This window comes from Rhincodon typus, chromosome 7, assembly GCF_021869965.1.
Source record: "Rhincodon typus isolate 14 chromosome 7, sRhiTyp1.1, whole genome shotgun sequence".
Classification (NCBI taxonomy): Eukaryota; Metazoa; Chordata; class Chondrichthyes; order Orectolobiformes; family Rhincodontidae; genus Rhincodon; species Rhincodon typus.
In genome coordinates, this window is record NC_063338.1 from 88,549,369 (window position 1) to 88,574,778 (window position 25,410).

A 25,410-nucleotide genomic window follows, 5' to 3' on the forward strand; every position below is an offset into this window, starting at 1 on the left:
GCTTGGCCTGCTGTGTTCCTCCAGCTCTACACCTTGTTATCTCAGATTCTCCAGCATCGGCAGTTCCTACTATCTCTGGTTCACCAATGTCCTTCAGAGAAGAAAACCTGCCATCCTTATCTGGCTTTTCATCAGAGGTCCCATATTTTTAAACTGTCTTCCTTAACTCTGGCCATTCACACAGGGGAAATATTCTTCCAGCATTCATCCTGTCAGGTCCCATCAGCATCCAATATGTTTCAATAAGATTACCTTTCATCCACACATTCTTCTAAACTCCAGTGGATAAAGGCTCAGTCTGAACATTTCCTCATAAAACAAGTCCTTCATCCCATGAATTAGTCAAATCAATTTTCTTTGGTCTTTTCAAATGAACTGATGCTTTTTCTTCAATAAGGACTTGAACACTGGACCAGACGTTGCTCTACAAGCAATACGATACATTGGAAGTGCAATGGTTTTTTTACTGTGAAATGCAACAGTCAATGCTCACCCACTAAAGTCTTATAAATAGCAAAGAAACAAACTGATTGGTCTCGGGCTTCGATGGTATTGGTTGTGGGATGAATATTAATCATTGAGTGATACTGCATGGAAACAGACCGCTTGGTCCAACCAGTCCATGCTGACCATACAGTAATCCCAAACTAAATTAGCCCCAAATGTGCTTGGTCCATGTCCCTCCAAACATTTATTATTCATGTACTTATCCAAATATCTTTTAAATGTTGTAACTGTACCCGCATCCACCACTTCATTCCACATGCAAACCACTCTCTGTGTAAAAAAGTTGCCTCTCATGTCCTTTTTAGACCATTCCCCTCTCACCTTAAAAATATATCCCCTAGTCTTGAAATTCCCTGCTGTAGGGAAAAGATACCTGCCATTCACCTTATCTATATCCCTTATTATTTTATAAACCTCTATGAGGTCATTCCTCAATCTCCTATGCTCCAGTGAAAAACCTCCCAGCCTATCCAACCTCTCCCATAACTCAAACCTTCCATTCGCAGCAACATCCTGATAAATCTTTCCTGAACCCTCTCCAGCTTTATAATATCCTTCCTATTACAGGGCGACCAGAACTGGAGACACGAATCCAGAAGAGGGCTCACCAATGTCCTGTACAACCTCAACATGACGTCCCAAATCCCACAATCAAAGGTCTGAGCAATGAAGGCAAGTGTGTTAAATGCCATCTTAATCAGACAGAGAGAAGATCCTGCTCTTCAAATAGTGTCACGCCATATTTTACTTGAGAAAAAAAGACAAGGCCTCAATTCAGCATCTCATCCAAGAACAGGGCCTCTGTGAAAATACAGTGCTCGTTCTGTACTGCATTAACAATGTCCAAATTGTCTCCTCATTGGTCCTCCATTCACCCTGGCATTTTATCAAGCGACCACTCTGCTCCATCACGCTGTTACCTTTAATTTCAATGTCCTAGTCCCCATGAAAACCATTACCCTCTCCCAGCTTGGTCATTCCCAGTGCCAGCCTTTTCTGAACAGGCAGGTGTGGTACTACCCACCCTCAGGCAAGGGAATGATAAAGCTCCTAAACAGCCTTACGGAGATCAATGAAAGGATAAGAGTGTATTGTTTATGGATACCTGAAGGCAGACTAGGATGCCAGTGCTTCAGACAGACCCAGAGATCCTTCCTACCTGCCTCTGTATCATAGCTCAGGCAGCTCTCGAGAGGGAATTTCCCCCTTAACTCCATGGTGGTAATGTGACTGCAGGAACCACTTTAATGGAAGCATAGATGAGCAGGCACCTCCATGTTGAAATGCTCTCTCTGTTACCTGCCTTGACTACTGCCCCTGTCAAAGGGTCAGCCTCTCATTGACCCTGCAGCTTCTTTCATACGATGGTATTAATGGTGGCTGGGTCAACATTTATCACCCATTCCTAATTGCCCTTGAGGAGGTAATGATGAGCTTCCTTCTTGAACTCCTTCAGTTCACATGGTGCTGATACACCCATAACGCAGTTAGGCAGAAAGTTCCGGGTTTTGGAACCTGTGATCGCGACTGTGTCCTGCACCTATCTCTCCACCATGAGAGTGAAACAATCCCAACTCTGTTCGCTGTGCCCACAGTGAAGATCCAGCTCTTTAACACTTTACCATTAAGTTCCTGTGCTGTCCAGCTACTTGTCTAATATCAAGTTGTAGATACATCGGAACAGCCCATTAGGCCTGCCCTGCCAGTGAATCTGACCATGGTTATCAAACACTTCACTGCTTTCAAACATCTCATTTCCACAACCCTGCATACCTCTGGTAATCAGAAATCTATCACAGAATCATAGAAGTCTACAGCACAGTGAGCCCATCAAGTCTACACCTGTCAGAAACAACCACCAACTATTCCACTCCCATTTTCCAGCACTTGGCCCATAACCCTGCATCAGCTGGCATCATGCACAGACATCTAAATCCATCTCAAAGGTTATGAAAGGTTTGCGCATCTTCCACACTTACAGGCAATGAGTTCCAGACTTCTACCACCCTCTGGGTGAAAATGTTTTTCCTCACATCCCCACTAAACCTCCTGCTCCTTATCTTAAACCTATACTCCCTGAGCATTGATCCCGCCAGCAAGGGGAACGGTTTCTTCCTGTCTACCCTATCTATACCCACATAATTTTATACATTGCAATCATGTTCTTATTTTAGTCTCTTCTGCTCCAAAGGAAACAACCCCCATTTAAATAATCTCTCTTCATAACTAAAACTCTCCAGCTATTGATCTCTACCTCAAACATCACCATACGGATCAGAGCTAAGCTCTGCAGTCCTTCCACATCCAGTCGTGAATGGTGGTGGACAATTAAACAACTCACTGGAGCAGGAGGCTCCACAAATATCCCCATCCTCAATGATGGAAGAGCCCAGCACATCAGTGCAAAAGATAAGGCTGAAGCATTCGCAGCTACCTTTAGCCAGAAGTGCTGAGTGGATGATCCATCTCAGCCTCCTCCAGTGGTCCCCAGCATTACAGATACCAGTCTTCAGCCAATTCGATTCACTCCACGTGATATCAGGAAACGGTTGGAGACACTGGATACTGCAAAGGCTACCGGCCCTGACAAAATTCCGGCAATAGCACTGAAGACTTGTGCTCCAGAACTTGCCACGCCCCTAGCCAAGCTGTTCCAGTACAGTTACAACACTGGTATCTACCCGACAATGTGGAAAATTGCCTAAGTATGTCCTGTACACAAAAAGCAGTACAAATCTAACTCAGCCAATTACTTCCCCATCAGTCTCCTCTCGATCATCAGTAAAGTGATGGAAGGTGTCATCAACTGTGCTATCAAGCAGCACCTACTCAGCAATAACCTGCTCAGTGACACCCAGTTTGGGTTCCGCCAGGGCCACTCAGCTCCTGACCTCATTATAACCTTGTGACATGGACAAAAGAGCTGAATTCCAGATGCTAGGTGAGAGTAACAGACCTTGATATGTATTGATATCAAGGCTGCATTTGATCGAGTGTGGTGTCAAGGAGCCCTAGCAAAACTGGAATCAATGGGTATCAGGGGGCACACTCTTCGATGGTTGGAGCCATTCCTGACACATTGGAAGATGGTCATCGTTGATGGAGGTCAATCATCTCAGCTGCAGGGCATCTCTGCAGGAGTTCCTCAGAGTAGTGTCCTCGGCCCAACCATCTTTAGCTGCTTCATCAATGACCTTCCCTCCATCATAAGGTCAGAAATGAGGATGTTCGCTGATGATTGTACAATGTTCAGCATCATTCATGACTCCTCAGATACTGAAGCAGTCCATGGTCACATGCAACAAGATCCGGACTATATCCAGACTTGGGCTGACAAGTGGCAAGTGACATTCGCGACGCACAAATGCCAGGCTATGACCATCACCAATAAGAGACAATCTGACCACTATCCCTTAACATTCAATGGTGTTACCATCACTGAATCCCCCACTATCAACATCCAGTGGGTTATCATTGACCAGAAACTCAACTGAACTCACTACATAAACACAGTGGCTACAAAAGCAGGCCAGAAACTAGGAATACTGTGGTGACTAACTCACCTCCTGACTCCCCTAAACCTGTCCACCATCTATAAGGCATAAGTCAGGAGTGTGATGGAAAACTCCCCACTTGCCTGGATGAGTGCAGCCCTAACAGCACTCAAGAAGCTTGACACCATCCAGGACAAAGCATCCCACTTGATTGGCACCACATCCACAAGCATCCACTCCTTCCACCCCAATGCTCAGTAGCAGCAGTGTGTACTATCTACAAGATGCACTGCAGAACTTCACCAAAGATCCTCAGACAGCACGTTCCCTACCTACGACCACTTCCATCTAGAAGGGCAAGGGCATCAGAGATATGGGAACACCACCACCTTCAAGTTCCCCTCCAAGCCACTCACCATCCTGACTTGGAAATATATCATCATTCCTTCACTGTCACTGGGTCAAAGTCCTGGAATTCCCTCTCTAAAGGCATTGTGGGTCAACCCACAGCAGAAGGACTGCATCAGTTCAAGAAGGCAGCTCACCACCACCTTCTCAAGGGGCAACTAGGGATGGGCAATAAATGCTGGCTAAGCCAGCGATGCCCACATCCCACAAATGGGTAGAAAAAAATACATACACAAACTTGCTCTAAGTTATCACAAAGCAGAAGACATCAGGCCATAGTTTCATTATTCAAGACTGAATTGAGAATTGGGCTATTGCCCCAAAGTTGTAATCCCATATCCAGCTCGCCAATACTTTCTCATGCTCTTTTCATAGATGAAATCCAACATAATGTTCTTTCTGAGTCATGTAATCTTGATGTATACACAATAGGGTGTAAGAAACATGGCTTTCAACAGCTAATTGGAGGGTTTGATGGATAGAAACAGAAAGCAGAAATACAAATCTCTGTCAATACCTGTGCTGGATATGACTAAATTCCCTGTCAGTAACTTACGTTTATTCAAAGTGTTTCACTGTGAACTATAGAAAGAAGGAAGTGAATGCAAAGCTGATCCTTAACAGAAAGCTTCAAGTAACAATCGTTATGCATTGGTTCATCATATCACACAGCAAGGGCTGTATTAATTTCAATTTCTGTTGCAGCTGATGCTATTTTGGTGCTAATCTCTAATGTAATTCAAACAAGACAGTGCTAGCAATAGTGAATCATACACTTGTGGTTGATGAGGGGCTGTATGTTCCCTTTCAGCAGTGACGTTCCAATTATTTGGTGTGGGAATGCCATTATAAAAATTGGCACATCCATAAAGATTACTGATGAATATCAACACGCTCTGCAGGGACACCCTGCCCAAACTTGCAGCTATCAGCAACTGAAAGGTAACACTGCAGATAGTTGTAGCTGCACGTAGTGTAAGAAAGTCAATGAAATTGGACAATTATACAAAAGAAATCATGATAGACATGAATCTGATAGAAGCTTAGGACCAAGTCTCTGACCAATATTTCCTTCAAGAGTGGTTCCCATCTGGGAGCGCCGAAGCAGAAAATGTATTTCAACTTTCCAGAGCTGAAAGAGAATAAGCGCACAGTGGTGGAAGAATCATTTTCTGTCGAGGAAAGAATTTGTATTCTAATTCAAAACGTCTATCCATTCTTTATGAAAGGAGTAGCTGTTAAAGTAATATCAAAACTGAGCCACAAAATAAGCAGGAAGAAGTTATCAGAGGAACTGAAGTAACATGGGAGAAACATTGTGAAGCAACTCGATGGCTAGATCCAAAATCTTTTAAGTTGACTCTCTCATTAATGTAGAAATCTGTGGTGTACAATGAGGATTTCACAACATTTGCAAGAAAATTAGAAATAAGCGAAAGTAAAAATTTAACATGACAGAAATGGGATACAATGGCCTACAAACTGATTAAATGAATATTAGGTTCACATTACAGCACTAGGTAAGCCAACAACACAGTCTTTATCGTTTGCACAGCTTTTGTTATTTTTTAAAGTACAATTGATATGAATTAGCTATGGGCTCCCTACCCAAATGCTGTCTTCCTGGCGATACTGCTTCCAATTCCTTCCTGTGTCGCTGAACATTAATAGATAGCGTGTCACCCAATCCGAGCTCCCATACCGGCCCTGGCTTGCTACAGCAGTGATTTCTGTTCTCTCACCGAGGTCCATCTGTAACCATTGGTATTTATCAGATTCCAAGGGTGACCATCCACCAGCTCCTTCAAGGAAAAGTTAAACAAAAAAATCATTTAAGAGAGAAAAGATGCAAGGGCAGCACAAAGGAATCTGTCACATTTCAATTCCTAACAATTTCATTTTTTTTATTTATTCATGGAATGAGGGCATCACTGGTTAGGCCAACATTTATTGCCCATCCCTAATTGCCTAGAAGGCAGTTCAGAGTCAACCACATTGCTTTGGGTCTGGAGTCACATGTAGGCCGGACCAGGTAAGGATGGCAGTTTCCTTCCCTAAGGGACATTATTGAACAAATGGGGTATTTCTGACAATTAACAATGGGTCATGGTCATCATTAGACTCCAAATTTCAGATTTTGTTTTTAATTGAATTCAAATTCCACCATCTGTAATGGGATTCAAACCGGGTCCCCAGAACATTCAGAGGAAGGGTCACTCAACCTGAGACATAAACTCTGATTTCTTTCCACAGATGCTGTCAGATCTGCTGAGCTTTTCCAGCAATCTCTTTTTTTGTCCCCAGGACTTTACCTGAGTTTTGCATTAACGGTCCAACAATAATACCACTAGGCCATCACCTCCCTGATTATTAATTTCCTTATATTTAATATTTAATTCTATTTACAAGATATGATTGGGTTCTCAGGGTGGGGATTATTGTTAAGGTTCCATTTGCCCATCTATACATTCCCTAAAGTACAGTGATGGTCCTTCTCCTCAGCCTGTTTCTCTCTATCTGGAGAAAGTGTTCTGACAATGGGAGCAAATTCCATTTGTTGACCCAGTAATGATGAAGGAATAATGGTATACATCCAATTCAGGAAGTTGAGTGACTTGGGACGGGGACTAGAACTGGAAATGTTTGCATAATGTCTTATTTTTCTCAATGAAAGATGTTGCAGTGTTGTAGGGGGGTGGTTTTCATTAATAGCTCCAGTGCATCCTGTAATTGTACACACCTAGTGCACCAGTGAGTCCACTGGCAGGGACACCAGGAAATGCTCTGTCCTAGATAGTGTTAAGCTTCTTGTGATTTGTTGTGGTTGCAGCCATCCAGGCAACTGATGACTGATCGATCACGTCGCCAACTTACAATTACATAGAAGTTGCAGAGTAGAAAAGCCGCTAGTTCGCACAACACTTAGAAACATACAAACAGGAGTAGGCTATTCTGCCCCTTGCGTCTGCTCTGACATCAATAAGATCATAACTGATCTGTGGCCTAACTCCATATGCCTGCCTTGGGCCCATATCCCTTCATACCCTTCCTGAATAAACACTTTTCCAGCTCAAATTTAAATTCAACAATTGAATTAGCATCGATCACCATTTGAGGAAGAGAGTTCCAAACCTCCCCTAGTCCTGAATGGCCTGGCCCTAATTCTATGTTCTTTGGTTCTCGACTCTTCAACCTGTGGAAATAGTTTATATTTATCTACCCTGTCTTTCCCTGTTAATATCTCAATTAGATCACCCCTTAACCTTCAGAATACTAGAGAATAAGGGTCTAATTTGTCCAATCTCTCCCTATAACCTAACCTTTGAAATCCAGTTCCATCTTGTAACCCTGCGTTGAACTCCCTCTGGAGCTAAAACACCCTTCCTAGGCAGTGGTGCTCATATCTGCTCACAGTAGCTGAAGTGGGATCGAACTAGTATTTTGAATAACTGCAGCATTAACATCTGCATCCCTATACTCCACCTCTCTAAATATGAAGGCCAGCATTCGTTAGCCTTTTTGACTATTTTCTGCATCTGTTCATGGTATTTTAAAGACCTATGCACCTGAACCCCAAATCGTGCTAGACATCTTATCTTTGAACCTTCTAAAAAAATCTCGATCTATCCTTTCTCAGTCCGAAATGGATAACCTCACACTTGTTCTTATTAAAATCCATCCACCACTGTTTTGCCTATTCATCCAATCTATCAATATTCTGTTGTAATTTTATGCTGTCATTAACACTGTCTACAATGCTGCCCAATTTTGTGTCATCAGCAAATTTGGATATTTGAATTTTTGTGTCAATATCCAAGTCATGAATGAATATTGTGAATAATTGAGGCCCTAACACAGATCCCAATCGGACACCACTCATCACTTCCAGCCAATTTGAGTAGTTACTCATGATTCCAACTCGTGGTTTCCTGCCACTCAACCAGTTTCCAATCCATGGCAGTAAGTTTCCCTCAATTCCATGGGTTTCCTCCTTAGCTAACGGCAGCATGGCGGGTCAGTAGTTAGCACTGCTGCCTCACAACACCAGGGACCTGGGTTTGATTCCACCCTCGGGCGACTGTATGTGTGGAGTTTGCACATTCTCCCCGTGTCTGCGTGGATTTCCTCCGGGTGCTCTGGTTTCCTCTCATAATCCAAAGATGAGCAGACAAGGTGGATTTGCCATGCTAAATTGCCTGTAGTGTTCAGGGATGTGTAGATTAGGTGGGTTATAGGGGGATGGGTCTGGGTGGATGCTCTGAGGGTCGGTGTGGACTTGTTGGGCCAAAGGGCCTATTTCCACACTGTAGGGATTCTATGATCTAACAGTCTCTTGTGTGGTACTTTATCAGTAGCCTTCTGGAAGTCAGCATCCGTTGGCTTATCTCTGTCCACCACCTTTGTCACCTCTTCAAAAACAGATTTATCAAGCATGACCTACCCTTTGTGAAGCGACTTTGACTCTCCCTGATTAACTGAAAAATTTTAAGGTGATCAGTTACCCTATCCTTGATTATAGACTCCAACAATTTCCCCACCATAGATTTCAGGCTAACTGGTCTGTAATTCCCTGGCTTCCCTCTGTCACCCTTTTTGAAAAGAGGAGTGACTTGAGCAAATTTCCAGTCCAAAGGCATAACTCCTGAATCAGGGAACTCGGAAAGATTATGGTTAAGGTATCAGGATTGATCTCTCCTACTCCCTTTAACACGCATGGATGGAAACCATCAGGTCCTGGCAATTTATCACTCTTCATTTCCATTAATTTCCCTATTATTGAAGATTTATTTAAGTAATTTTATTTAAACCCTGTCCCTGATCCTCTGTTAATTTCTTTGAGACTTGCAGCAAGCTATCATCCTTATCTGCTGTGAATATCGAAGCAAATTACTCATTCAGCATGTCTGCCATTTCCCCGTGATCTTTGACAGTATCCCTACACTCAGCCTTCCGTGGACCATTGCACTCTTAAACAGCCACTTTCCCTCTATATAACTATAAAATCTCTTCTTGTCTTTTATGTCCCTTGTAAGTTTCTTTTTATGATGCCTTTTAGCCGCATTTGTAAAAAACATTGTGGCCCTTTGTCGGTCTTTGCACTTGCCCCATTCTGTGGGATCCCGACTGTTCTTTCCATTTTTATACGCCCTATCTTTTAATTTTAGGCTGGCCCTTACCTCCTTAGATGTCCATGGCTGTTTTTTTTTGTGAGGTGGAGTTTTTCCTTCTGATGGGTGCAAACTGCTTTGGAATAGCACTAAAAGTTTCTTTGAACACCCTTCACTGTTCCTTGGTCGTTTTACTTATTAGCAGTGCTTCCCAGTTTACTGTAGACAGTCTCTGCCTCATCCCATTAAAGTCTGCCTTACTTAAATCCACATTTCTACTTTCTAATCTTTGCTTGTCTCTTACAAACACTACGTGAAACTTGATCATATTATGATCACTATTTGACAAATGAACATAAAACAGTACAGCACAGTACAGGCCCTTCGGCCCACGATGTTGTATCCTACAAAGATCAATCTACCCTGCATACTCTACATTTTACTATCCTCCATGTGCCTATCCAAGAGTCGCTTAAAAGTCTCTAAATTATCTGACTCCACTACCACTGCCGGCAGCGCATTCCATACACCCACCACTCTCTGTGTGAAGAACCTACCTCTGACATCTCCCCTCCAATCACCTTAAAATTATGCCCCCTCATAATAGTCATTTCCGTTTTGGGAAAAAGTCTCTGACTATCCACTCTATCTCTGTCTCTCATCATCTTGTAAACCTCTATCAAGTCACCTCTCATCCTTCTTCGCTCCAATGAAAAAAGCCCTAGCTGTCTCAACCTTTCCTCATAAGACCTGCCCTCCAATCCATGCAGCATCCTGGTAAATCTCCTCTGCACCCTCTGTAAAGCTTCCATATCTTTCCTATAATGAGGTGATCAGAACTGGACACAATATTCCAAGTGTGGTCCAACCAGAGTTTTATAGAGCTGCAGCATAACCTCACGGCTCTTAAACTCAGTTCCCCTGCCAATGAAAACCAACACGCCATACGCCCAATTTACAACACTACCAACTTGAGTTGCACATTTGAGGGATCTATGGACGTGGACCCCAAGATTCCTCTGTTCCTCCACACTGCCGAGAATCCTACCATTAACTTTATATTCTGCATTCAAATTTGACCTTCCAAAATGAATCACTTCACACTTTTCTAGGTTTAATTCCATCTGCCACTTCTTTGCCCAGCTCTGCATCCTGTCAATGTCCCGTTGCAACCTACAACAGCCTTCCACGCTGTCCACAACTCCACCAACCTCCACCAAATGCTCACGAACAACTAGGTCATTAATTAAATTAGGCTCATTGTTTATTACCAAACCCAATGTTGCTTGTCCCTTTGTTGCATCCAAGATATGTTGCCATCGGAAACCTTCCCAGACACACTACAGAAATTCACAGCATTTCTGGCAGGTGCTTCTCTGTCTTTCCCAGTCTATGTTAAGATTAAAATCTCCCACTTATACTCTTCTATCTTTGCTGTGCATTTGCCTAATTTTAACATTTATACAATTCAGCACTTCTGAGCTGCTACCAAGTGGTCTACATATGACACTTATTGTGGTTTTTGTTCCTTTACAGTTTTTTAGTTCCACCTATAAGGTCTCCATTGGGGTCCTTTGTCTTCATTACATCTTCCATCTCCATAGAAATAATTCTGTTTCTCTTTAGTACTTCATCCCCTCTGTCTTCATCTTCTCTGTCCCTCCTGGAAACTTTATAACCTGGAAACTTTACTTCTCAGTCCTGACCATCCTGTAGACATGTCTCCGTAATGGGTACTATATCATAGCCTCTCATTTGAATCTGTACCTGCAGATTTGTTCCTTACACTCCGTGTATTTGTATAAAGAAATTGAATTCTGGCTGTACACTCTACCCTTGCATGCCAATGCTCTATTTTCATTCAAGCCTACAGTCTCACTTCACACTGACTTTCTCTCTTTTCCTTTCCTTCATCTTTTCTTCATTGACTGAAATTTGAAAGTTGACGTCTGAAGTCACTCTAAGATACGCTTGGTGCTACTTGTGGCTTGCATTTCACCTGATGGAGAGATAGGAACCTGCCCATGAGGTTATATATTGTAGTGGGAGACATTTCTGCTGCTGATGTCTCACAGAAGCTCACATAAATGCAGTTTTGCATTGTCTGACATGACCTAGGTCTTTCCCACTTAGCATCACATGAATGAATGAATGATTTATTGTCACATATATCTTGAACATACAGTGAAAGTGTTTTGTCACTGCAACCTTGCGCCATTTTGAGGTACAATGAGGATTATAAAGAAATTACTTAAACGACAGTTCAACTTCTGTTCAAATTGGGGTCTCAAGCACAGTTTGAGGGTGTCTGCGAGGTCTCTGCATGGTGTTCTGGTCCTCAAAGAGACCCGCTCCAAGGCAGCAATGACAACGGCGATGTCCTAGGAGACTGGCACTGCCATCTCACCAACATCACCAAGAGTCCAGGCTCCAGGCCTACCACCACAAGACGTCCCTCCTCCAGGGCATTGCCACTGCCAAGAGACCAGGCTTCGAGCCTACTGCTGCTGGGGGTCCAGGCTCTGGACACTGCCATCGTCGCCAGGAGTCCCGTTCCACACTGCCAACGCCACTCCAGCCTCGAAGATGAAGAAGAAAGGAAGAAGAAAAGGAAAACAGAAATCTTGGAATGAATTATAGCTAAGCAGCACTACACAAGGATGGATACTTTCACAATTGAGATGAGTCTTTGACTACATAATGGATTGCCTAGTGGTTATTTTGGCCATGTTACAGAGCTGATGAAGACAAAGTTAGAAAAGTTACTTTCTACTCTTGATCCCCTCACCATCCTCCACTGGTCACGATCAGCAGATTGTCATTTAAGACTCTGCAGCACAAGTGTTAGCAAACTGGTGAAAATGAGATATCTCCATCCCAGAGAATGATTTGCAAATGTCCTTTCCTCAGAGTCTCCTCCAAGTCATACACAATATGGACAAGGCAAATTGTCAATCAAAGTAGGTGATGGTTCAAATGTTTTGTTTCTCTCTTTGAGTCTCCTGACTCCCCAAAGCATGTCCACCACCTACAAGGCACAAGTCAGGGGTGTGATGGAATACTCCCCAGTTGCCTGGATGAGTGCAGCACCAAGAAAACTCAAGGAGCTTTACACCATCCAGGACAAAACAGCCCACTTGACTGGAACATCCACAAATATCCATTCCCTACATCACCAATACTCAGTAGCAGCAATATGCACTATCTACAAGATACACTGCAGAGATTCACCAAAGATCCTCAGACAGCACCTTCTAAACACATGACCACTATCATCTAGAAGGATAAGGACAGCAGATACATGGGGACACCCCCTTCAGGCCTTTCATCATTCTGATTTGAAGATATATCACTGTTCCCTCATTGTCGCCACGTCAAAATTGGGGGTCTACGTGCAGCACATGGACTGCAACAGTTCAAGAAGGCAGCTCACCATCACCTTCTCAAGGGCAACTAGGGTTGGACGACCAATACTGGCTTAGTCAGTGATGCCCACATCGTATGAGTGAATATAAAGAAAAAAGGAAGGGTACGTTGAAACCACCAATAGCTATTGCTAACTGACTGTATATCATTGCCTCCTCAACTCTTATGAGTGTATTCTGACACAGTGGAAATGGCATATTGGGGTATATTGATGGTTTACTCAAGGATCTTTTGTTTTATTTGCTTGTGGGCTATGATGTTGCTTGTAAGGGCAGCATTTATTGTCCATCCCTAATCTACTGTGAGAAGATAGATGCTGTGCTCCTGATGTTCCTCTCAAATGGTCAGTCTTTCATTGGCCCACGAGTTTTTTTCATGGAACCGCAGTATCAGTGCATTGGTCTCTGTATAGCTCCATAGATTCACTTTCTGGAATTGAAATAAGTAGCTCTGCAATCAACAATGAAGATCAGCCATTATGAACCTGAATAGCAGTACAAGCTCAAGGGGCTGAAGGTCCCCCTCCATTTCTTACATATCCATGCCTCAAATTGTAGTTGATCCCATCTTGCCAAGTCTCTTTTATCAAGGGTCATTCTATATCACATATGCGTTGATTTAGGACCAGAGCAACAAAATCTAAATGAAGTGACTTGGATCGCTGCAGTGTCGGTGTTGCTGTCTTTCAGATAGGACATTATGCACTTGCTTGAGTGGATGTAAAGGAATTGTTTCCAAGAGAAGTAGAAATGTTTCTCTCTCCCTGCTTTCAAGCAACACTCAAACTTCTGGCACAGCTGAGAAGCTCCTTGAAGTCTGAAAGTTGCAATGGAGTTCTTTGTCAAGGGTGCAGCCACGTTCCAAACAAATAGTAATAAGTCTTTGTCCATGAGTCACCAAAAATCAAGCATCCAAGTTTAGCAGGTAATAAAGAAGACAAATTTTGACCTTTATTTCAAAGGGGATGGAGCATAAAAGTAGAGAGGTTCTGCTAAAACAATGCAAGGCACTAGTGATACCACAACTGTTGGCAGTTTTAGACCTCTTATTCAAGGAAAGATGCATGGGGATAGTGAGATTGGAGGTAGTCCAGATTGTTCACTAGGTTGATACCAGGTGTGGAGGGACTGCGTTAGAAAGAGAGGTTGAGTAGGTTGGACCTGTACTCATCGGTTCAAATGAGAATGAGAATGACCTTATTGAAACATAGAAGATTCTTGGCTGACATGACAGGATAGATGCAGAGAAATTATTTCCTTTTGTGGCACAGTCTTGGACCAGAGAGTGTAATCTCAGAATAAGATTGAGGACAGAGACGAGGAGGAATTTCTTCTCTCAGGGGGTTGTGAATCTGTGGAATTCTTTACCACAGAGGGCTGTTGAGGCTGAGCCATTAAGTATATTCAAAGCTGAGAGAGACAGATTTTTATTTGGTAAGGGACTTATAGGGGAGAAGGCAGAAAATTGGACCTGAGGATTATCAGATCAGCATGTCTCATTCATTGGCAGAGCAGATTTGATGGGCTGAATGGCCATGCTACTGCTCCTACCTCTTCTGGCCTTAAAATAACATCTGCAAGTGAAAAGACATGAGTGAATTCTAGAGAATTAGGTAGGGGTAAGAAGCTCTGTAAAGAGAGGAACAAAAACAAAGTTGCTGGAAAAGCTCAGCAGGTCTGGCAGCATCTGTGAAGGAACAGAGTTAACGTTTCGGGTCCGGTGACCCTTCCTCAGAACTGTAAAGAGAGGAGATGTTTAGATATGGAATAAAGGAGTGTCTATGTGTATCTGGTGCTGTATGACTATCAGTGATGCCTATGCTTAGACTGAGAGAATGAATATGTTTAAAAGACTATGAGGGTGAAAGCCATAGTAAAATAAGATTAAGCTGTGTTAATTCTGTTGTATTCAGTTTAAGGTAGAACCGTATGTTGTTTAGAATTATTATCTTATTTGTTCACTGTACCTACCTGATCATGATTGTGTGTATAGTACAGTGTATTTTGATGTTTCAATTTAATCCTGGAGTTCTTACATAGAATTTTACAGCTCAGAAATAGACCCTTTGGTCCAACTTGTCCATGTCAACCAAGGTTCCCAAACTAAACTAATCCCATTTGCCTGCATTTTTAGAAACGTTTCTGTTCATTTGTGGGATGTGACCATCCCTGGCTGGGCCAGCATTTATTGTCCGTCCCTAGCTGCCCTTGAGAAGGTGGTGGTGAGCTGCCTTCTTGAACCATTGTAGTCCTCCTGCTGTAGGTTGACCCACAATGCTATTTCACCCATATCTCTCTAAACCTCTCCTATTCATGTACCTGTCCAAATGTCTTTTAAATGCTGTAACTGTACCTGCAGCTTATTCCATATACAAACCATCCTCTGTGTGAAAATTAGCCCCTCATGTCCCTTTTAAATTTTTCTCGTCTCACCTTAAAAAGATGCTCTCTCATTCTGAACTCCCCTCACCCTAGAGAAAAGACCTTTGTTATTCACCTTATCTATGCCCCTCATGATTTTATAAACCTCTCTAAGATCACTCCTAAACCTCCCATGCTCCAATGGGAAAAGTCCCAGCCTATCCAACCTCTCCTTACAACTCAAACTCTCAGTCCCGCTCACATACTTGTAAGTCTTTTCCGCACCCTCTCCAATTTAATAATCTCCTTCCTATAGCAGGGCGACGAGAACTGCACACAATACTCCAAATGTGCCCTCATCAACGTCCTGTACAACTGCAACAAGATGTCCCAACTTGGCAGAGTGTCAACTGTAGCAGAGGCAGTGCCTGGAGCGAGGGCTATTGGTGCTGTAGGCCTGGAGCCAGAACTTAGTGACTCAGTGGTTCGTTGACTGCAGTGATGCTTGGCGGATGGTTAGCTGCAGTGGTGGCAGTGCCCAGAAGAGGAGTCCTGGATCAGTAGGCCTGCAGGGTCAACTCAGGTCTTGGTGGTTCTTTGGCTGTGGCAGCGATGGTGCCTGGAGGCTGGACTCCTTGAGGCTTGGAACACCTTGCGGAGACCTTGCTGAAACCCTGCAACTGCATTTGAAGACCCCTTGCATTGAAAAAGAGCTCTATTTACGTAATTTCTTTTCGTAACTCAAAATGGCGCCGGACTGTGGCGACAAAAGACTCCACTATATCTTTCTAGATTGTATGTGGCAATAAATAAATAAATATACAATGGCCTGAGCAATCAAAACTTTATATTTGTGGAATAATTATGTTCTATCAATCCAAGTGTAAAGATCTTGCCTGTCTAGTATTCTCATGACTGAGGTCATATATGTTACTTAGATAGTGGGAAGTATAGTCACAATGCTAAATGTAAGACATATGGACAGACTAAACAAGTGACAAGAATCCTGCACCCAAGAGACAACCACATGTTTAGCTGAGAAGATAAACATTATGCAACAAAATGAAAACTGTTGATTTTCTATTGCTATCTACTTCATGCTACAGGGTCAACCACAGCTTAGTGGAATTGCAATCACCCAAAGGAGATAAAGCACCCTTGCAAGATGCACTCTGAAAAGAGCTTTTGGCTGAGACTGAATAGAGGTTACAGAAAATGTCGTGCAGTACGAATCAAAGAAGAACAAGTGAGCTCTCAATGTATACACCTGAAGAACCATCGCCCAAAAGACACATTATCTGCTCAGTATCACATTGCTGCTCATTGCTGTACACCCATGGACTGCTGTACTTCTAACATTAAAATTTCCACTGCACTCTAAAAGTACTTAATTAACTTCTTGATGACTCAATTTCCTTTCATCGTGGCAGTGACCACAGTGCATAGCCAGGCACCAAAGTTCACAGGCACAACAGCAAGAGGAAACTCTTCAGTTTTTATTTTATTCATTTGTGGGACGTGGGCATTGCTTACTAGCATTTATTGCCCGTCCCTAGTTGCCCCTTGAGAAGGTGGTGCTGAGCTGCCTTCTTGAACCTTTGTAATCCACCTGCTGTGGGTTGACCCACAATGCCCATAGGGAGGGAATTCTAAGATTTTGACCTAGCGACAATGAAGGAACAGTGATACATTTCCAAATCAGAACAGTGAATAGCTTGCAGGGGAACTTGCAGGTGATGGCGTTCCCATGTAGCTGCTGCCCTTGTCCTTCTGGATGGAAGTGGCTGTGGGTTTGGGAGGTGCTATCTGAGGATCTCTGGTGAATCTTGTAGATAGTGCATCTCAATAGTCTTGCAGTCTCTGCCTGAGAAACACAATACAAATGGCATCTCACAGAGCCCACTGAAGAGACAGGAAACTAAACCTAAAATGATAGTATGGTACATAAAATATGGACATTTGTTAACTGTGGATAATGTTACCCCGGTAACAAAGAAAATTGTAAAACTCTGTAAAAAAATTCTCAGATACACCTGGGTTTTTAATGCTCTTAAAATATGACAGGTACATTTAAATATAATTAAGTTGTAGGATCTAATATTAAAACTCATAATTGAAGCTGTGAGAAAGAAGGGCTCCTTCTAAAATTAATACTCACACTAAGCTGCCTGTAATAACATCACAGTGTTAACAATACAGTGATGCAGTCTTCGAAAAAAGATTCTCTTAATGCACAATACACAAGTGCTTGTTTGTAGATAATGACAGATCATGTCTGTTTATAATTGCAGTCAAGTCTAATGAGAGAGAGAGAGAGAGAGCATGAAGCATGCAAGATGTTGAAGCTCGATTTCTGTATTGCTGCACTCACAGTACAACTGTTTTCATTCAATGTCTTACAACATGGTGGCAGCATCCAGGTCGGTTGACTAAAATAATTATAATTGCTTTCATAAAATCCTATTGTACAGGCAGAGGCCATTTGATCCATCCTGCCTATGCCAACCCCTTGGAAGAACTAGCCAATCAAGCCCACATTCCTGAGCTCTCTGCCTATATCCAGCAATTAACGTTCCATTTTCAGGTATTGATTCAATTCCCTTTCAAAGGTTACAATTGAATCTGCTTCCATCAACCTTTCAGACAGCGTATTACACATCACAACAACATGCTGCATAATCTTCATTGCACATCTTGCCTCTGCTTCTTTCACCAATTATCCTTATCAGTGTCTTCTGATTAGCTCCTGCCAGCTTTTTTTAGAAGAGAGATAACAAAGTGTAGAGCTGGATGAACACAGCAGGCCAAGCAGCATCAGAGGAGCAGGAAGGCTGATGTTTCGGGCCTAGACCCTTCTTCAGAAATGGGGGAGGGGAGGCGGGTTCTGAAATAAATAGGGAGAGAGTGGGAGGCGGATAGAAGATGGATAGAGGAGAAGATAGGTGGAGAGGAGACAGACCGGTCAAAGAGGCGGGGATGGAGCCAGTAAAGGTGAGTGTAGGTGGGGAGTTAGGGAGGAGATAGGTCAGTCCAGGGAGGACGGACAGGTCAAGGGGGCGGGATGAGGTTAGTAGGTAGGAGATGGGGGTGGGGCTTGAGGTGGGAGGAGGGGATAGGTGGGAGGAAGGACAGGTTAGGGAGGCGGGGACGAGCTGGACTGGTTTTGGGATGCGGTAGGGGTGGGGGAGATTTTGAAGCTTGTGAAGTCCACATTGGTACTATTGGGCTGCAGGGTTCCCAAGCGGAATATGAGTTGCTGTTCCTGCAACCTTCGGGTGGCATCGTTGTGGCACTGCAGGAGGCCCAGGATGGACATGTCGTCTGAGGAATGGGAGGGGGAGTTGAAATAGTTCGCGACTGGGAGGTGCAGTTGTTTAGTGCGAACCGAGCATAGGTGTTCTGCAAAGCTACCCGAAGGTACCCTCCTCCCACCTCAAGCCCCACCCCCATCTCCTACCTACTAACCTCATCCCGCCCCCTTGACCTGTCCGTCCTCCCTGGACTGACCTATCTCCTCCCTACCTCCCCACCTACACTCACCTTTACTGGCTCCATCCCCGCCTCTTTGACCTGTCTGTCTCCTCTCCACCTATCTTCTCCTCTATCCATCTTCTATCCGCCTCCCCCTCTCTCCCTATTTATTTCAGAACCCCCTTCCCCTCCCCCATTTCTGAAGAAGGGTCTAGGTCCAAAACGTCAATCTTCCTGCTCCTCTGATGCTGCTTGGCCTGCTGTGTTCATCCAGCTCTGCACCTTGTTATCTCAGATTCTCCAGCATCTGCAGTTCCTACTATCTCTGAAGCTTTTTTTAGAATTTGTTTTAACTGGTTTCTGAACATTTAAGCAATGCCAAAGATAAGCCAAGGAACAAATATCATTTCTAGAGATCCTTTCCACAATATTAAATATCACAAACTTTCTACCTCATCTCAAAGACACTTAAATTGTTGGTAAAGAGACCTATTACATATATAAACACATTAGGAAGATCGAAACTAGGAGCAAGGGTATAGACCATTTGGTACTTTGAGCCTGCTCTACCATTTAATATGATCAAGGCTGATCCTCACTGTCATATTCCTGCCTTCTCCCCATACTCCTTGAATTCTCTTTTAAATTCTAAAGCATTATCAATCTCCATCTTGAATATATTTAGTGACTTGGCCTCCACAGCTTTTTGTGATGAAGAATTCCAAAGGTTCACTGCTCTGAGTGAAGAAATATTTCCTCATTCTAAATGGTTAAACCTCTCGCTAAGGCTGTGGCCCTTAGTTCTAAACCCCATGACAAGGGAAACTTTCTTTCCTGCATCTCGCCTGTCCAGCCCTGTTCAACATTTCTATGTTTCAATCAGACCTACTCTCATCCTTCTAAACTGGAGCGAATGCAGGTCCCATCAAACCAATCCTTCCTCATGGGACAGTTGGATTAACTTTGCCTTTTCAACTTCAGGCTAACTGATCTGTTCATGTTGCTGATGATGGGAAACTGAGCTGAATCAGATATACCTACTGCATCTTTGAGTGGTTGGTAGCCATTATGTGCTGCCCCAGATTCACACTGCGGGATTTATGTGTTTATTTATTAACGCAATGTGGGAGTCTCTGGCTAGGCCAGCATTTACTTCCCAACCCATAATTCTCGTGGGTCTGGAGTCACATGTAGGCCAGACCAGGTAAGGATGGCAGTTTCCTTCCCTAAAGGAAATTAGTGAACCAGATGGGTTTTCCCGATAATCGACAATGGATTCACGGTCATCATTAGACTCTTAATTCCCGATATTTATTGAATTCAATTCTTCTTGAACTCCTGCCACCCATGTAGTGAAGGTATACCTACAGTGCTATTGGGAAGGACTTCCAGGACTTTGACCTAATAATAATGCTGTAGTTCTGATTCAGGATGATATGTGTGTCTTGGTGGGGAACTTGCTTGTCATGACATTCCTTTGTCTCAGCTGCCTGTGTCCTTCAAGCTGGTAGTGGTTGTCAGTCCAAGATGTACTGTCACAGGAGCTTTGGCAATTTGCTGCAGTGCATCTTGTAGATGGTTCACACTTCTACTGAGCATCGGAGTTAAAAAGAGTGAATGTTGAAGGTGTTAGTTGGGGGGGCCAATCGAGCCGGCTGCTTTCTTCTGAATCATACTGGAGGTGTAACACTAGTGTACTCCCATGATTTGAATGGGATTTTGGTGAAATTTGCAAGTTCATTGGTCATTTTGGAAGCATGTGAAAACAATCTTGTATCATGAATATCTAGTATTCAGATACAAATCATAGTGCCAAATTTATTTTACAGAATCAAGTAGAGTAACAATTACAATCCAACTCCGTCAATCCAATCAGTAAAAAATTCTTCGCCTAATAATATAAAAATAATTATCAGTAATGATTCTCACTTCTGATTTTGATGGAGGGAAGGTCATTGATGAAGCAAGCAAGGGTGGGTAGGCTGAGAATACTGCCCTGAGGAACTGCTGGAGAGATGTCTTGGAGTTGAAACTGACAGCCAACAAGTACAAATATCTGAGATAGTAGGAACTGCAGATGCTGGAGAATCCGAGACAACAAGGTGCAGGGCTGGATGAACACAGCAGGCCAAGCAGCATCATAGGAGCAGAGAGGCTGACGTTTCGGGCCTAGACCCTTCATCAGAAATGTTTCGGGTCCTTCTGAGAACTTCTGCAGAAGGGTCACCGGACCCAAAACGTTAACTCTGTTTTTTTCCTTCACAAATGCTGCTAGACCTGCTGAGCCTTTCCAGCAACATTGTTTTTGTTCCTGATATACAGCATCCACAGTTCTTTCAGTGTTTATTAACCACAACTATCTTCCTTGCTTCTAAATATAAATCTACCAGTGAGCTAGCAGAGTATCCCTCACCTTCTCCCCTGATTCTCTTTGATTTCAGCTGTGCTACGGGCCCTTGATGCCACACTCACTCAAACGTCACCCATAGTATGGAAACTCAAACCTCCACTCGCGAGTTCAGCTCTTTGGCCCATGTTTGACCCAAGGCTGTAATGAATTCTTGAACTGTTGTCGGTATCAGAAGTCAGACTGAATTAAGTGGATTATTCCTGTGTTAAGTGCAATTTTATGGCACTATTTCCGACACCTTCCATCACTTTACTGACGATGATCAAGCGGAGGCTGATGTGATAATCAGTGAGGTTAGATTTGTGCTGTGAGATAGTAGGAACTGTCGATGCTGGAGTCTGAGATAACAAGGTGAGTGGCTGGATGAACACAGCAGGTCAGGCAGCATCAGAGAAGCAGGAAAGCTCACGTTTCAGGGGATTCGTGCTGTGTTTTGTGGAATGCCATGTTTAGACAATTTCCTATTTGTTGGGTCTTTGGTAGTGTTGTAACTGTATTGGAACACTCGATTGAGGGGCTTGGCTAATTCTGGAGAAAAAGTCTTCAATTCTTATTTAAGACAATGGCAAAACAATTTGCATTTAACCTCCATTATTTTAGCGCTTCTTTTAAGGTTGGGTGAACAAGGTGCTTTGCAGAATGGTCACAATTCAGATCAATACCTAAGATTGCAAGACTGGATTTGTCATTGTGATCACACAATATCTCGTGTCTAAGGCCACAGTATGATGGGGTGCCTTGGACATGAAATTTATGCTCATTACTTTTAATAAAGGAATTGCATTTCAAGGTTAAGATCATTTAATTCACAATGAGATGGCTGGAGTCTAAATAATTTGTTTGACTTGAGCTGTGCAGCTCAATAGGTAAGATTCACTCGGATGTAGGCAAGCTGTCAGATGCACAAAAGGTACCAGCCCAGTGTGGATGACATACAAAAAAATCTCACAGTTTGTGACCCACATTCCTCTGCCTGCCTGTCGCTATAGAGACACCACAGTGATGGCCATAGTCCAGAAATGAACAGAAAAGTGAGGCTTTTGAAACAGTGGTAGGTCAATCAACTCCACGAGCCTGTTTCACAACTTAATTAGATTATTGCTGATTTACATTTCAACTCTATTTATCAACCTTTCACATATACTTCTTGATGCCTTTAGCCAACAAAAATCCTGCTCGCATGTCCACTTGTCTGAGCTAGGCATGCATGCAGCGCTCCAGCGAATCACAGTGAAAACTGGAGGAACAACATTACATCTTCAGACTAGGAGATGGTAGGAACTGCTGATGCTGGAGTCTGAGATAACAAGGTGTAGAGCTGGATGAACACAGCAAGCCAGGTAGCATCAGAGGAGCAGGAAAGCTGACGTTTCGGGTCTGGACTCTTCTTCAGAAAAAAAATCTTCAGACTAGACACTTTACAGCCTTCTGGCTTAATGTTGAGTTCAACACCTTCAGATTGTGAACCCGCTCCCATTTCTTTCCTTTCTTTTTGCTGTCACCATGTCCTCTCTCCCCTCCCCCTCCCCCCACCCCAGTGGGACTGTCTGTTCTTTCCACTCTGGCAGGTAGATACACCATCGTTCTGCCATTCTCACATTCCCATCACTTAATCTGCACTTTCAGCAGCCTTTCTCCCTCAGCATCTCTTCCAGCACCCCCCTCCCACCCTCCACCCCCACTAGAGCATAAATGCTGCCCCCTCCACACTTCACGTCAACTCTGATGAAGAAGCATCTGGACCTGAAACGTTAGCTTGCTCTCCCTTGACGGATGCTGCCTGACCTGCTGTCATCTCCAGCATCGGCTGTTTTCAAAAACCTATCAATCCCAGTCTTGAACACTTCATGCAAGGTTTCTCTTTGCAACATCAGTGTCAACAAACAGCACATGGTCATAACTCCTACCAGACCATAAGGCTGCCCTCTCAGCAGAGAGAGAGAGAGATGATGGTGGTTCAACCTGAGGGTCACCATGCTTCAGGTAAAGGGAGAGGTTGAGAAGGGCAGTCCCTCATGGTAACCTCAGCCAGTACAGGAATCGAACCCACAATGTTGGCATTATTCTGCACTGTATATCAGCCAACTGATCCCCTACATAGGTATGGGCACTATCAGCAACAGACCCTCATCGTGAAACTTCTGCAGCAAAAAGAACAAATTTCAACTCTTCTGTTTTAGCCCGGTTCAGTGTTGGGATTGCACAGAATGATATCAGACAAAAACACAAACAGAAATTGCTGGAGAAACTCAGAAGGTCTGGCAGTATCTGTGGAGACAAAGCAGAGTGAAGTGCAGTGCACCTCCGTTCCCAGACATTGACTCAATAGCTCTAAAAGGCCACTAGACTTGAAATGTTAACGCCGCTTTCTCTCAACAGATACTGTCAGACCGGCTGAGTTTCTCCAGCAATTTCAGATTTGTTTCAAATTCTGCAGTTCTTTGCTTTATATTGATATCGGATTAAGTTGAACTGTGATCTTAAGTTCACTGTAACACTTCCGAGGTACTGACTTGCAAAGGATTAAAGGTTGTGAAATCTCTTTAAAAGGCCTCATGTTGTCAATGAGCTGTTGTATGATAGAAGTACTGTATTCGTTATGTAAATCGCCAAAACCTTTTCATCTCTCGTCTCGAAGATGAACAAAGCAGAGGAGAATTCAGAAGCTGATTTAAAAGAAAATTCATGTCATTAGGTGTTATAAATATTACTTTCAAAATTGTCATGTAAATTTTAGGTTTGGTGATTCAAAATGCCTTTATCTAGAGGATGACATATAATATATTAAAGTATTGAAGTATCTCTCATTCTGTTTATGTGCCCAACACACTCACTTACACAAACATATTTTAGAGCTAATTTTAAATGAAAAAACTCCTAGGCCTCGAGAGCTTACACATAATATTGCTATTAATCACCATTTGTATATCAGCGTTGGAGTGGATAATCTGACATCCGTGGGTCTCTGGGGAATTAACTGCAAACAGCAGCTCTTAACAATAAGGATGAGAGCATATAAAGAAATTATAATGTGAACCAAAATAGATATTTTGCAAGACGTGAATGCAGCATTTCAAGCCCTTACACTAACATCAGGTTGAGACGAGGCGGAAGGAAATGCCGGTGAAGATTGGTATAGGGAGAACTGGTATGAGTTTCTTTTGGTGTCTTACCATCTCTCCTGTTCAGCTTTGCGAAGCCAGGGCTGTGACTGCTTGAGAACTTGGAAGAGCAATCGAAAGCTGACTGAAGCAAGTCAGACACCAGATGACTATCACAATTATCTGCCAGATTGAGAAAACAAGCGAAAAAAAAAATTAATTTTGAATGACTTTCTCTCACCCAACAAACATTAGACATTTTGTAGAACACAGCAAATGCACAATGGGACCTTGTTATGGGCCACTGAATAAAGTTGCCTGTAACGATTCACCCATCAGCTCCCTGCTTGCTGACCTACATGTGCTGCACATCCACCACTGCCCTGATCATTAAATTCTCATCCTTATTTTTGACTCTTTCCATGAGATTTCAGCCCCTTATTTCTGTGACTTCCTCCTGCCCAACTATCCACCAAGATAGTTGCACTCCTCCAATCCCAGTCTCTTGTACCTGTCCAATTCTAATCACTTCACTACTGGAGGCTATACACTCAGCAGCCAATGCACAAACTTCCAGAATGCCCTTCCTAAATAACTGCCCCTCTCTTACCTCCTTTAAGACACTCCTTAAAACCTAACTCACTGGATCCATACCATGGAGAAAGATTCCTTCGACTCTGCATCAACCCTCCAAACAACATCCTACCCAGACCCAGCTCCCCTACCCTATCCCTGTAACCCCATCTTTCCCATTGCTAATCCACCTCGTCTGCACATCTCTCATCCTTGGACACTGTGGGCAATTTAGCATAACCAATCCACCTAACCTGCACATCTTTGGACTGTGGAAGGAAATCGGAGTACCCAGAGGAAACCCACGCAGGGAGGATGTGCAAACTCCAAAATACAAAATGGTCAGAGGTGTAGATAGAGTGGACAGCCAGAGACTTTTTCCCAGGTTGGAGGTAGCTATTACGAGGGGGCATAGTTTTAAAGTGAAAGGAGGTAGATATTGGGGAGACGTCAGAGGTAGGTTCTTTACTCAGCAAGTGGTAGGGGCGTGGAATGCATTGCCGGAGAGGGTAGTGGAGTCGGCCTCATTAGGGGCATTTAAGCGGCTATTAG

The 25,410-nt window shown here is 43.3% G+C and overlaps 1 protein-coding gene across 1 annotated transcript in view; it reads right to left on the reverse strand.

The window, feature by feature from the left end:
• LOC109936326 (contactin-associated protein-like 5) overlaps positions 1–24,544 on the reverse strand; it is a 767,761-nt gene extending 743,217 nt beyond the window's left edge. The window contains exons 1-2 of the mRNA XM_048599257.1: positions 24,358–24,544; positions 6,018–6,211 (exon numbers count right to left, since the gene is read on the reverse strand). Of these exons, the coding sequence (XP_048455214.1) occupies positions 6,018–6,211; positions 24,358–24,544 (381 nt within the window). The remainder of the gene's footprint in view (positions 1–6,017; positions 6,212–24,357) is intronic.
• Between the last annotated feature and the right edge of the window lie 866 nt (positions 24,545–25,410).